Source organism: Mesoplodon bidens, assembly GCF_964165515.1.
Source record: "Mesoplodon bidens genome assembly, chromosome: 13".
NCBI classification, from domain to species: domain Eukaryota; kingdom Metazoa; phylum Chordata; class Mammalia; order Artiodactyla; family Ziphiidae; genus Mesoplodon; species Mesoplodon bidens.
The window spans coordinates 30,033,327-30,048,156 of NC_138169.1; the positions used below are offsets into that span (position 1 = coordinate 30,033,327).

The window sequence follows — 14,830 nt, forward strand, 5'->3', positions numbered from 1 at the left end:
CTGGTGTCAAATCCTACTACCGATCCCCATTCCGCAGAGGACAGGCCAGCATTACACAGCACTCACTCAATAAACGTGTGATTAATTTTAGTAAATCTGCTGGTAACTAAGGTGCCAGCTATGTATAAATGCAAACAATGCCATTTCAGTTTTCTTACCTCCTGGGTGTTTTTATCTCACTTAACTCGATGAAAGAATTATTCTCTCGGAAGGTGTACTGAAGTCTCCCACCTCACCAAGGCCAGAGAGCACAGCGTGACAGTAGCTGGATGACTGGCACCTTAAAAAGCTCCAAGCGTTTGAAGTAACCCCCAGAGGGACTTAACCGACTCCCAGCATAAGGCACAACTTACAAGAACAGACGAAATATTGTTCTTGTCCAGCAGAGCTGGGATCATGTAAATAGCTGAGGATGTGTCTTTGGAAAAAAAGGGAAATAAGCCAAGCAAAATGAATAATAATAAAAAGAATGATTATACTTACAGAGTTTCAGATTTTATTTTCATAATTATATTCCTATAGAAGCAATAATCTGCATTTCCATATCACATTTAATATTATTCATTAGAGCTGGAAAAAAGAGGAATAAAGCACAGTTTCCATACACAAATACCACACTCTGCATATGTACAAATAAATTCGATATATTAACTAGACTTTGTAGACTGATTCACTTACAACACAACAGAACACTGATGGTTGGATCCTGAGCACGCTCATGCAGACAGACACCCACTTTGGTAAAGAGATGACACGAGCTCTGGAGACACCTCTTCCTGCTGTGAACACCAGTTCCCCACTTCTGAGTGTCCCCTCAGGATAAAGGCTCCTGAGGGGAAAATGAGATGCTCCTCACTAGACATCACGCAGAACAGCCGTGATGTCAGAGAACAGCCACATGCCCCGCACACGAGTTCTGACGTGAAGGCCGGGAAGGGGCTGGTGTGGAGGACGCCCCAGCTCAAGCCTCCTGTGCTGTGAGGCCCAGTCCCACGGCTGCTACAGAACCCTTCGACTCGTCCTCATTTTTGTTTAATATGTAAGAAAAGAGAAGTAAAAGCTTTTTTCCAAAGCTGTAATGGATAATATGGTCTACAGGAAATGGTCTAAAATACCTTTTAAGTGTTGCCAAATCTGTTGATAGGCATTGTTAAGCAGCTCAAATGCACATCAGCGTAAGACTCCTGAAGTGTGACTGGATCTGGAGGGCACAGCAGGAGGACGGGGCCTCAGAACTATCAACACGTCATTAACCACAAGCGCCTAAACATGGCTTTACTGAGACCACCACTCAGTGTCTCCAAACAGTGACTGGAAGTGCGCTGCAGCCCGCAGAGCCACGCAGGCAACAGGGGGACTGGAGAGATTGCGTGGATTAGTGTTCTGCACCAGACCTCCGACAGAGTCCATCCCACTGCCCAATCACCCCGGCACACGGGCCCCGCAAGGACGTTCCCCAAACCCGCCACAGAGCCCAGCGTGGCTGCGACCACTCATGATGACCCGCCTCAGGGTCCCAGTGAGGCCAGCAGATCCGAGCCCGGGAAGCCAGGCTGGCAGTGTCTCCTGCAGAGCGCACTGCGGTATCTGGGCCTCTTTCCAATCAGGGGACAGGGAGACGGCTCCGAGCACAGGCAGAGGAACACCTCGAAAATGACCCGTCAGCAAAGACCCAGGAAGCACTAGACAGCAGCAGCCCAGCCCTTGGAACTCAGCGCCCCCGTTTCAGCTACACGCAGGAGGTTTACAGACAGCACCTCCCGAGTCAAGCTGCTGTCCTGTCACAGCCCTGGACGACGCAGAGGGAAGCCACGTATGCACCCCAGCCTGCTGGAAACCACCACACTGTGCGACCTCAGGACAAAGGTCCTCATTAGTCCCAGTTGGTCAACAACCTGGTGGGTTCAGAGACTGTCACTATGTGTTTCAGGTGGAAAAATACCCATATTCCAGAGACAACTGAGGACATTTCCAGAATCACTGTAATGTGCCACCCTTCAAAATGTTCAAACTTACACATGAGACTTTAGATGCATCTTGTATTGAGATAAGTAACACCATAAGGCTCAAAACAGCTTCCTGTCCCAATCTCGCCTCTGAAGATTGAACAATTTAAATGTCTCTGATTATCATGGGAGATAAATTTCCTTCTGAAGGCAGAACAAATGTTTAAAATACTATTTTGTTTAACCAGGAAACATCACTTTTAACAGCAACTATTAAATAAAATGCAAAAAACCCTTCTCTAACAATAAATTACAAGAGCCCAAGAGAAAAGGCTATCTAAGACTATCTATGCCTATTATCTTTGTGTAGAACAGATCTGTCTAGAATTTGGTTTGCCTATTTTAAAGTCAACTGTCCTAAAATGTGACAGTACATTTCTCTGTTAATGCCTGCTGGTGTCTGAGAAGAGCTCTTATCATGGAAAGAAAAAAATGCTTCACAGGCAGTGGGCAGGACGGGTGGTCCAGGAAACGGGAGCTAAGACTTTGTCTTTACCAGCATCAGAGCCAGGATGGCGTGAGGTCTGGCCGCCCCCCGGGCCGTGAGGCGACGTCCAGGCCGTGTGGGGTCTGTGAGGGGACGAGCGCCTAGCAGAGCCCCCCTGCATACTCGTCCTCCTCGTCCTCAGCAGCGGGGGCGGCGTGGCCTTCGGGCGTGGCCTGCGGGGGGGCCGCCACCTTCTTCTTGACTCCCCCTCCTGGGACAAGCAGGCTCAGGCCCAGCTTCGCATACTGTCAATGACAAAGCACTGCTCAGACTGGACACTCAGGCCTGACCCGCGACGCCTCCCCGGAGTCACCTGTGAGATGAGCCTGCTCTCTGCCCCCTAAAACCCCGGATACCACTCAGACGGAAAGACCACCACAAAACCCAGCGCTGCTCAACCATCAGGGCTTGTGACCAGGGCGGGGCAGGGGCACGACGAGGAAAACCTCAATTCTACGGCACACTTAGGAATCAGATAACCGGACACACGAGCTGAGGGACACTTCTGGTCCTTACCAAATAACCATCTGCTGAGTCAGTGTTGAAAACACAAACTTACAAAAGCTGATGCCAGAATTTACCTAGAAAAACACTGGTTCCTCTAAGTACATCATTTTATTAAAAAAAAAAAAACTACCAAGGTCTTACACTGATCTAATACCATCACAAGACTAAACCCGCCAGACCAAATCCAATGAGCAGGCGCTCATGAATCTACTGAACAGGGAAACTGGGAAGAAGAGAAGCCTGGGTCACAGCTGGCGTCCCACTGTGGGGGGATGGGCCCCTCACCCGACTCATCCACTTCTCACCACAGGCATCAAGACGGGGACCAGCTGCCCCACGTTTACAGAGGAGTTAACTGAGCTTCAGACCGTCAGCCACCACCCTGCACCACACAGCGGGTGCTCTCAGAAGTGGGATTCCAACAGGCCTGCCGACCCACAAAGGCCACGCACCATGGGCCCTGAGACCGTGAGCCTGAGAGAAACTCACTCAACCCAGCACCCTGGAGGGAGGCCAGCAGACAGAGGAGCGGGCGTCGCCCACGGCAAACCCCCGGGCAGCCGGCCAGCCAGGCAACGAACACCCGTCGTGAGCCTCCTCTCTGAGCAGCAGCTCCAGGCAAACAGCAGAGGGAGAAATCTTACGAGCCCACAGGAGAGGGAAGGAGGGCCGAGAGGAGGCACTCACGTCGTTGTCCATGTACTTGAAAAGGGGCGAGTTGCAGACCTCGGCCACCTGGTCCTGGTCCTGCTGGTCGTAGCCCTCGAGCAGCTGCTCCAGGGCGGTGCAGTCCTCACTGCCATTGAAGCCAGGGATGCTGCGGGGAGCACACGGCACGTCTGCACCCGGCCCCCGGCGCACCCACCCACACCGGACGGCCAACAGCAGAGAACCCCGGGCCCCGGAGCCAGGGTGCCCAGCCTCAGGCTGCTCGGTTTAAACGTCGCCAAGTAGAAAACTCCTTATAGCCTGACCTTCCTGTAACATACAACCTGAAGACTTTTCTTTCTCTTGTTATTTTTTTCTTAGACGGCAAATATCACAAAATCACTCAAGTCACTCACTTCCACGGAAGCCCCCAGGAGAAAAACACAGGAAAGAACACAACTCATAAAAATCCTGCTGCAGAAGCTGAAATGCTAGCCATGCACTCATATTGCTCTGAACTTTATTAAAAACAAAAAAACAGAAAACAACCCCGTTCCACAGCCAGGACTGCCTATCTAGGCAGTAAGCTGGGGCGGAGAAGCAGCCGTGCACTGGCGGGTCTTACCTGTAGCTCTCCCGGACGCAGCGCTCTGCGGCCACATAGTCGTTTCTGTGCAGATGCACTAAGACTTGGGCAATTGTTTTCTGAAACAAAAGAGGTGATTAGGCCAAGATCATATCCCTGCAGAAGTCAATTTCCTGACACCTGGAATTTGGCTCAGTTTGCACCTGGAGAGACTCGTGAATTCTGCAGCCACCTCCACAGGACACTGCGGGGAGAACACCCCAGAACAGCACACCTCAAACTCCAATGCGCACACCCCACCCGGGGGCCTTGCTGGAGACGGTGGAGCTGGTGGCGGGGAAGCCTGAGAGTCCACTGCTCCTCACTGGCTCCCAGGTGGTCGTGGTCCCGCCAGTCTGACGGCCACACTTGGAGAAACAAAGCCCCAGAACACAGCCACTCCACAATTTACAGAAAATTTCTTCTAAATGCCTACAGAGGTTTCAACTTGAAAAGGGAACAAGAAGCAGGGGGCATAACTCTGCAATTCTACTTTGGAATTCTTCAAGAGACACGAAGAAAAGATAAATGAATGGAAACTTCATGTAACAGAAATAGACACTATTTATAAGCCAACAAAAGGACTGAGACCACAGACACAACTGATAAGATCTTATTGGCAAAACAGCTCTTCACAAAGCATTTTTCAATCTTTTTTTTTTTTTTTTTTTTTTTTGCGTTACGCGGGCCTCTCACTGTTGTGGCCTCCCCCGTTGTGGAGCACAGCCTCCGGACGCACAGGCTCAGCGGCCATGGCTCACGGGCCCAGCCGCTCCGCGGCACATGGGATCCTCCCAAACCGGGGCACGAACCCGTGTCCCCTGCATCGGCAGGCGGACTCTCAACCACTGCCCCACCAGGGAAGCCCCTTCAATCTTTTTTATATCTATTTTTTCAGATTACTTTTATTGATCTTTTGTCATCTCCGTTTTCAGATTAAGCCCATCCGGTATTTTATTTCAGACACTGCTTTTTCAGTTCCAAAACTCTCATTTAGTTCATTTATAGTTTCTATTAAAAAAATAAAAATCAGTCCTTTTGTCCATTATTTCACCCATGTTCACCTCTGCCACACGGAGCAGCTGTCACAGCTGCTTCCTGGTCCTGACCTGGTGACTCCAACATCTGGGTCACCTCTGTGGTCCTTCCTCCTGACAACGGTCACACTTTACTGACTCGTTCTATGTTGAGTCACTTGGGACTGTCCCCTGGACACTGCAGGACCCTCCCACGATCTCGGGCTCAGGTTGCATGTTCTGTCTGCATTCTGGGCAGTGGCTCTAGTCTTAGTTCAGCCACCTGCTCCGCTGCTCTGGGTGTGCCCTGCACACGCAGCTGGAGTGCCCCCCACACACTCACAGCCACACACACACGTGCACACATGCGTACTGGGTTGGGGCGGGGAGGGCCCACTTCCAGCCCTCCTCTCTGGGCTCTTCTCCTGGCTCTCTGAGCCCATCTTCCCAGCTCCTCCGGCTGGGCAGACGGTGTTTCATCCGCCTGCACCACCGTCCCACCTGCAACTCCACGACTAGGGCTCAGCTGCAGAGGAGCCGAGGGAGAAGGAGCAGGAGACGTGGGCCTCTCCTCTCAGCCCCTCTGGTTGGAAAGATGGGGCGGGGGGCCCTTGGGGAGGAAAGCCGCCCTGTGCTCCCTGCCCTCCTCCAGCCCTCTTGGCTGCTCACTTTTCAGGGTCCGAGGGGCACAGCCTTCTGTTTTGCCCAGCAGTGTTAGCTGGGATCAGGAGAGAGGTGATAGTGGGCTTACTCCATCCTGGCCAAAAATAGAGACCCATAAGGTATTATTTTAAAAATAAACAAACATTCAGGGAACCCGGTCTTAGGTACAGTTACACCAATATGAAAAATGATCTAAGGAAAAGCCAAATATAAGCACTTTCAAAGCATACCTTATAACAAGTTGGATAATTCTCAATTTCCTTATAAATATTTTTTTCTTTCTGAATAGAGAGTGCCGCCTCATCAAACCTAAAGACAAAACAAGAAATGCAGAACAAGGCAGGTCTAAGTGATCCACAGCAGAGGTCCTATAATGTACTTGACGTTACAGGTTTTACAGAAATAAAGATCACATCAGGCACTGTAACAACTGCTCCATAACCCGTGTTTCCGTAAGCTCTGCTCACCCGGCTTGCCTTCTAAATGTCAGACTCGCCCTTCTAGACACCAGGCAGACAGAGTGAAAGAACTCAAGGACAGGCCGCTTCATATGCGGAGTTTTAGGTCTGGTAAGGACCATCCATTAATGAGCACCCATCAAGTCCAAAAAACAGCCTTGTGAACGTCTGTGAGAAGTGCCGGAGCCCAGCCCTGACTCAATCACCGTGGATCCCTTTCCCTCACTGAAAGGCCGTGCAGATGCCCCAAGAGCACTGGCTCCCCGGAACCAGGACCCCCACCGGGCCCTCACACGCCCACCGCGGGCTTCATGAGCCCCAACAGCTCCTGGGGCCAGAACGCGCAGCAGGGGAGAGCAGACAGGGAGAGGCGGGCAAAAGTCCTTCTCGCCACTTTGACCCTCAACAGTCTTCTTCCATCTACTCTCACATATTTTCCTTTGCAGAATTTTATTAATAAGGGAGATTGTTTACTAAGCTTAAATTGAAGTAAAACACAAAAGGAAAATCCATAGGATTCTAGGTTTCTGGGGTCCGGCTATTTGTGCCATAGGTCCCAAGTGTGAAGGAGAAAAAATTAGTACCCTGTCTAATGACGTTATTTGGCTGTCAAGAACCTGTCAACTTTCCTGGGTGAGCACCTAGGGCATCTTGTCACTTAGCTCATACAGATACTTGTCCTTGAGAGGCATCACCACCCATCCAGACAACAGAACAAGACAACTGCTCCCTCCTAAGTTGCCGAGTCAGGTCTTAGCCAACAAGACCACAACGCACGATACATTTTGGGATGACACTTTAGAGAAGCGGCAGATCTTTCAATATTTAATCCAACATGCTGCTGTCTTGTAGCCTGGTGTGCCCATGGTTACACCAAAAAGATTAACAAGCCTGTCCCTGTGGCCAGAAGGGCACAGGGACACAGGAGCACAGCTCTATGACACGTACCTGCGCCCTCGCACCAGCAGCCTGGAGGCCTTTCCTAGCAATTCAACTGCCTGTCGTAAGCGTTCTTCATTCTGCAGGAATCCAAGAGAAGAGAGTGTTGGCTGCTTTAATGTAGGAATCTTTTTCTTCTCCTAACAATTTCTGATAAAAAAGTAATGGCACTGGGGACTTCCCTGGTGGTCCAGTGGTAAAGAATCCGCCTTACAATGCAGGGGACGTGGGTTCGAACCCTGGTCAGGGAACTAAGATCCCACAAGCTGTGGAGCAACTAAGCCCACAGGCCACAACTACAGAGCCCACGCACCCTGGAGACTGCATGCCACAATGAGAGAGAGAAAGCCCACATGCCACAACGAAGAGCCCACGTTGCCACGAAAGATCCCGCACACAACTAAGACCCGATGCAGCCAAAAATAAGTAATAAATAAATCTTAAAAAAAAAAAAAAGGTAATAGCACTGGATCGGGGGGTGGGGTGGGGGTGGGAATTCCTCCAAAGCTGCTAAGCCATCTCCCCACTAACAGAAGAAAACAAGAGTTCAGCTGTGAGCACAGAAGAGTTTTCAAAGTAGCCACTGCATTTCTCTGTTTTCCTATATATCATGAACATAAAATTCTGTATACTCAAAGGAAAAAAAAATTCAAACTTACTTCAAACACATTAGCTGTCTGCTGATATAACTGCACAGCCTTTTCTGGATCCACGTTTTCTATAAGCCTAAATAAGACAAGAAAATCTGACTTACATGAGAAATAGAAAACTTGTTTTTTGAAGGACTTTATTAAAACAAAGACTTCCACTCAGAGACCTGTGTCCACACACTCACTTTCCGGCCCGCTCCAAGGCCATGGCTGCTGTGTCCGGGGTGCCGTTCTCCAGGTACATCATGCTGGCTTTCTCAATCAGCTGAACAGCCTCCGGGAGTTTTTGCATCTCCTTTAGGCAAACGATACGGCATGGACCAGTAAGTGCATCAACTTAAATACAGAGTTAACAATCTGAAATTCAAGAAAGCAAAGGACCCAAAACATAATACAATAATAAACATATTGAAAATGAAATGTGTTCACATGGTCACTCTCTCCATCAAGCTTCAGTTAGCTAAACCAAAAACACATCAGTTGATTTCTGCAGAGTTCATCCCTTCACAGAGTTTCAGGGAAACTACACACATAGTAGAAACCAAAACACTTGCTCTTCACGGTTTTCTAATCATTTACAATTCCTGGAATACTTATGAGCTGCTACTACATACAAGGCCTGTGCCAAAGGCTGCAAACTGGCAGCCCAAGGGCTGTGTGTCATTTCCGAGGATGGCTTGCTTCAACCCTCCATATCTTCAAATCAGATACTTCCACAGGAGGTCTGTTCTGTGGCTTTGTATTTTAAACATGTCATAGGCTACGGCATCCACAGGCTTGCGCCCCACATGGCCCTGGCGAGCCTCCTCCTGGGGCGTGTTTCTCCCCACTCCCTGCACGCCCAGGCCAGCCTCCTCCATCTCAGCAAGCCCTGGGTTCACCTGCGCTTGCAGCCCTCTTACTCTAAGTGCCATCAACAGAGTGACCCCACGTATCTCATTAGTAAACTCCAAGTCTCAGCATCACGTGCTCCTATGTCTAATATCTCCCATTCAAAACTTTCTTTAAAAACTGAAGAAAAATCATGTAAAAGCTAGATGTAAAGATTACAGGTATTATCTATTTAGGGCTGGTATACTGTATCTCCTTGCTGACCTCACACAGGTTGTTTTCAAATCTGTCCTTCACTAAGTTGACAAATTCTTTAGGATACAAAACTTGCTGGTCTTGTTCTTATGGGGACTTCAAACTATAACTCATTTACGGAGCAGCTGTGACAGAACGGTACTGACCTTCAGCATCATGCCGGCTTGTTCATAAGCTCTGCAGAGAGAATATAAGTTCTCGGATGAGACCTTGATGAGATGCGGGAAGAGAAACTTTCTACCACAGACATGAGAAGCTCCATCAATTAAAACTGGCTCAGACAACACACACTTACTTTAGGCTCTCATTACAACACAACATAATTTTTCTTCCTTTTATTTACGTGGGCAATAATGCCTTGGAAACAACAGACATCTGAGGTAAAGGGATTTCACTTTGCAGATGCAAAGTTAAGTAAAGGTTAAATGACTTTCTATTGTACTTAACAAACCTAAATCCAAGTTTTGAAACAAGTAAGTGTTTTTCTCCACAAAAGCAAAAGAAAACTTCCTGCTTCTCTCCACAGGCACCATTAACTATTAAGAAAGAGAGAAAAAAAGAGATTCTAACTTGTTTTTTCATAGGTTATTGAACAAACTGGTCCTAAAAATATGACGGTGATTTAACTTAAACACTGAATTATCTTAGGAGTGACTTCATTTTTAAGTTTCAGGTGAAGACTGAAACAAATGGAAATGACTATTTTATTTAAATCAATACAAATTAATTCACTAGTTCTGAATTTATAACTTAGGAAAAATTTACTGACCTAAGAAAAAGCAACATTTAAAACATAATAATCTACAAATACATGAACACACGGAGAATTTTTACTTACTTGGCAGCATGAAAAAGACTGAATAGATGTAACAAAGTCAAAATTAAGGAAAAAAAAAAAGTAAATGAATAGTTTCTAAAGATCTACTATTTAAAAAACAAGGTTAACTAAATCACTGCCCGTTTGTTCGAAAAGATGAACCCTACAAATCAGGAAAAGAAGAAAAATTTATCACCTGTAGCTGTCTCCTAAAAACTACATAATTCACAAAAACACTGACAAAACACCACATCGATTTTTAAGCTACTTCCATTATGCATTAACTGGAAGTTTTACTAAAATGCAAGGTTATTATATCCATAATCTGCAAGTGAGGTAAAATAAACATTTTTTACTTGATAAGATTATAAAATACCTCAGGAAAATTTGTTTTAAACTACTTAAAAATTTTATTTCAAATACCGGAGGAAGGCTTCATTTTAAAAATATTTATAGAGCAGTTAACATGTCTCTAATACCCGTGCCACTTCTTCATTTATCAGCACCTGTCTCTATATCTCCCTCACTTCATCCCAAGTAAAACCATCATCAAGCAAATCCAGAAACAACAGAAATAAACTCTCAAACGCAGCTCTGCAAAACAGTGTGGACTTTATGATCAAGTCTCTATAAATGCACTTTCAGAGTTTAGACACGCAGTATTTTTCTAAGTGGCTTCTAATTTAATAGCACTGTACTCCACATGCAGCAAATTTATAACAATCTCTAAAGGCTGAAAAGATACGCCCTGTTATTCTCATGGGCGACAGCTTCTCTCAGGCAGGCGTCTTTTGCTTGTTCAAACTGTTTGGCATTTTTAAAAGCAACAGCTGAAAGAGAGAAAAAAAATATAGACTGTCTATTTCCATCATTTAAAGAAACCTCAAATGAATCCTTACCAAAATGTGCATGACATGTGAAGTATCAGAAAATAAACTTAACACTTATTTTAATCAAATACTTAGGAAATTTCATAAAACTATAAATACTACTTTTTTCTAAGCCATTTTCTTACAACTTTTTTGATTATCAATAACTTACAAGTATTTTCAAAAGGTTTTTTTTTCTTAATTGTACACTATTGGTAATAAATCAGTGCTCCTTCCACTCAAGCCCAAGTCTTTCTAACACCACCATCTAAGCTTTGGGAAACTAAGACGGCATCAGTCAAACCAACACACCCAAACTACAGGCACTGTCACTAAAACAGCACCTTACCTCACCAGTTTCACATTTAATAACAGAAACAGTGCTTTAGTTATGGCTTACCCTATCTTTTAAATTATTCTGAAACTGAAGTCCAATAAACACACTCAATATTTTTATAATAAATATTCCTTTTTGGCACAATCTTTAAATATGATCTTACAGACTTTGGAAAACTTACAAAGTGTTGCTTACAAATAAATGAAAAGGATACTGCTTTAAGAAAACACTGTTTGTTAAAAACACACTCTTAAAATTAATTTAACAAAATGTAGAAAATAAACAAATGACAAACTATTTTCATCCCTGCATTTCTACATTTTGCTCTTTGAAAAATTTACTGATGAAATGTATCTTGCATAACCCCTTAAAGAAAATAAACAAAAGATGTTTTAATGGGAAAATCTGCCTTGAAATATTCATTTCTGAAAGCAGCTCATGGTCACAGATACATACATAACAACTCTGTGTTAAATTTCCCTCATGGAGGATACTTGCAAAATGTTGTGCCCTCCAGTTACAAAAGTGTTCTTGTACAAGGTGTCCATAAAATCCATGTAAAATTTGAACTTCTAATAATTTTCCTTCTAAATATGAGGTATAGTAATTTCCATAATGCAACAGAGAACTTACTCAGGACTTAAATAAAAGCGCTAAAGATTAATTTGTTGTCATTTCTGTTGTCATTTCTTTTATTATCTAGAAAATACATCCTACATTATGCTGATTAGTTTCAATTTATCTGACTTCTATTAGTTTCAATTTATCTGACTTCTTTCTTCTTGGTGACATACTAAAACTAAAGTTTGCCAAAAGCACATTTCCTAGGTGATTTCTATGCAAGGCTAACAAATGTGATCAGGGCTACTGCTGAAACACACAGTAAAATGCGTCCAGGGTATTTCAAAATCATATTATGCTTTATATCCAAAATAATCACGGAGATGCTGAAAACTATCATTCCATAACTTAAGATGCTAAATTTTTAATCAATTCCCTTTCTGTTGCAAATTTCAGGTTGTTTTTATCTCATATGCAGATAAAGGCAATAAAACATGCATATGAGCTTAACTCTTCATGAACACGTATCAGTGCATCTCCACGGGAGGGTCATCAAGAGCAAGAGCCAAACGCGCTCGGTGTGCAGAACTGCGCAAGATAAGCCTAAGGTTTTAAAAAGCCAACGAGAAATATCTTTATTCAGTAATAGGTAGTAAAAAATATGACCAAACTCCCAGAAGTAGTATGAACTGAGTGAAGTTCAAGAACATATAAACGATGCTAAAAGCCTGCAGGGGCACCCGCCGTGCCACCTGCACTCGTGGGAGTGGGAGAGGCGGCTGGGTCTACAGCTCAGAACTCAAGACATCTGAAAACAGGAAGTGGAAAAGCGCAGGGTTTAACAATGCAAATACTATATAGGAAGCATTAAGAGTGAGAACTATGCCGAGATGAAGTTACCAGCCTGCTTCAAGATTACACACTGCAGGGACAGGGCTACAGTCACACGTACCTGCTTTTCCATACTCAGAAGCGGCACTGTCATAATCTGGCTTCCATTTTAAAAAACCAGTTTTCAGGCTAAAATGAAAGGGAGACACATTTAACAGAAGTTACCAACCACACTCCTAAGTCAGAACCCTGCTTATAAGGATCTTGTAGGTCATTAAAAAGGGAGGGGGGGGACCATCAGGTACACAGTCCCCATCTCGCCCACCTCCATCCAAACTTACTGACAATTACAAACAACCTCACCACTTTCCCTCCCACTGTCAGAGACATGGTTTTCCCCTTTTGAAATGTCTGTATAGCATCCAAGGGGAGTGGAGGTTCTCAAGGCCTGATCCCCAGATGAGCAGCATCACCCAGAAGTGCGCTAGAAATGTATGAAGGGCTGAGCCCCAGCCCAGCCCTGCTGAACCAGAACCCCGGGAGTGGCAGCAGCAGCAATCCAGGGTGTAACAAGCCCTGAGACGCACTAAAGCTTGAGGTGGGCTGAAGCACAGCAATAAGCAGGTGGACTCGTGAGACTGCAGCTCAGGAGAGGCCGCAGGTTACCAGAGTCATCAGCACCTGTCACACCCGTGAAGACCCGCAGGGAGACTGGAGAGAGAGGCCAGAAAGACTACAGAGCCAAACACTCAGAGAGACACAGAGAATCAGCAAAAAAAGACTGCAGTTAGCCACCAGTGAACAGGAAGGACAACCAGAGAAGATGACGGGGAAGCACGACAAACTGCTTTCCAGGATCCCAGGATCACACGGCATCTCAGACGCCGCACCAGAGGACAATCAACCGAGTCCTTATCTAATTTGCCCTTTCTGAAACACCTCTTTTTAAAATGTTATGCTAATTTCACATTGTCAAACTTGGGTGTGCATAAGAACCGCTAAATAAACACCATCTTAAATTCTACATTTGAATTCAGTTAGTGAAAGCCTGCTTACATATAACAGTGTTACCTTCCAAAGAATCAGGGGAGCACCTGAACTGAGAGACAGGGAAGCCCCAGAGCCTGCAAAAGTACACCCTTCATTTTGTTCCTTTTAATTTTTTGCCAGTTAAATTTATTTAACATTTGTGTTTGTGTAATACTGTTATAAGATTCAAATTTGTAAATAATTCTCAAGCTTACCAAAAACATTATTGTTCGGAAAAATAAAATCCTTAAATTGCAACCTGTCTACTCTAATCCACCAATTGAGGGAGTACTGCAATAAAGCAAAATTCTAATCCACCACCTCTACCCCAAAGCCCTCATTATATTCTGTATCTTAACATAATTTTTTAAAAATCCCACCAAAAACAAGATACAACCTCTCAATTGTCTTATGTGCTACATACACCTGGAAAAAGCTAAAGATCTTAAAATATAGTTGGGCCTGGAAGCCGCCCAACGCGCTGGGAAGCACCAGCATCCTGACTGTCGACTCGGAGTGCCGTGGCCGCGAGCACGGCGGCGCCCCCACGGCCCGAGGCAAGACGACTTCCGACGTCCGACGGCAGCGCTTCCGGGGCGCGGCGGCCCCACCAAGCCCGCCAGGCCCCGCCCCGCCCCAGCACCCCCCACCCGGTGCTGACTCAGACCGGCCTCGGAGGAGCCCGGTCCAGGCGCCTACCCAGGGCCGCGCTGGGCCTCTTACTCACTATTTCTCTGCTTTGGCCAGGTGCTCCAGCCCCTCGTTTATCTTCTGAGCCGCCATCTCCGCGGCGCGGCCCTGACGTGGAGGCCGACAGCCCGCCGAATGGGCGTGGGAACGCCGAGGAGGAGGCCGGTACTACGCCTCAGCCGCGCTACCGGGGCCCGCAAGGCTCAAACCTAGTGCAGCGAAGCGGCCCAGGAGCCGCGCAGGCGCCGCGCAGACAGATGGTGCGCAGGCGCAGAGCGCCCTGGCTGGTCGCACGCGTAGCTCAGTGCGCAGGCGCGGTGGGTAGTGAAGGGGTTTCGCGATTCCATTCGCCAGTGGAACGCGGTTTGTTGAGTATCTGCTATGTGTCAGGCGCTGTTCTAACCACCGGCAGGTCGGCAGGGAGTGCGACAGACCGAGCCCTAGCTCCGATAATTCGATAACTGTTCACCTTCAACAGAACTCCCGCCTTGTCCCGTCCCTCTGCCCCTATTCACCCGTCTCTCTTTACCCAGCGTGGGTTCCGTGCTCCATCACTTTAGCTTCTCACCTGCGTGTCCCCGAAACACCCCGGGTTCTCTGTGCCTCTTTTC

General features: G+C 46.4%; 1 protein-coding gene across 1 annotated transcript; it reads right to left on the reverse strand.

Moving 5' to 3' along the window:
- Positions 1 to 459: 459 nt before the first annotated feature.
- NAPG (NSF attachment protein gamma) lies at positions 460 to 14,416 on the reverse strand. The gene is made up of 12 exons (XM_081251848.1): positions 14,257 to 14,416; positions 12,622 to 12,689; positions 10,648 to 10,732; positions 9,924 to 9,941; positions 9,232 to 9,262; positions 8,185 to 8,294; positions 8,009 to 8,075; positions 7,359 to 7,429; positions 6,183 to 6,261; positions 4,274 to 4,353; positions 3,688 to 3,817; positions 460 to 2,738 (listed from the first exon to the last, which is right to left on the reverse strand). Exons 1-12 carry the CDS (start codon positions 14,310 to 14,312, stop codon positions 2,595 to 2,597), a joined length of 939 nt encoding a protein of 312 aa, XP_081107974.1. The 5' UTR covers positions 14,313 to 14,416; the 3' UTR covers positions 460 to 2,594.
- Between the last annotated feature and the right edge of the window lie 414 nt (positions 14,417 to 14,830).

Coding starts and splice junctions, on each gene's coding strand:
- NAPG (XM_081251848.1), bottom strand. CDS start 14,312: ATGGCGGCTCAGAAGATAAACGAGGGGCTGGAGCACCTGGCCAAAGCA. Junction 12,690..14,256: donor CTGGCCAAAGCAGAGAAATA/GTGAGTAAGAGG, acceptor CTTTCATTTTAG/CCTGAAAACTGGTTTTTTAA. Junction 7,430..8,008: donor AGACAGCTAATGTGTTTGAA/GTAAGTTTGAAT, acceptor GGATTCCTGCAG/AATGAAGAACGCTTACGACA.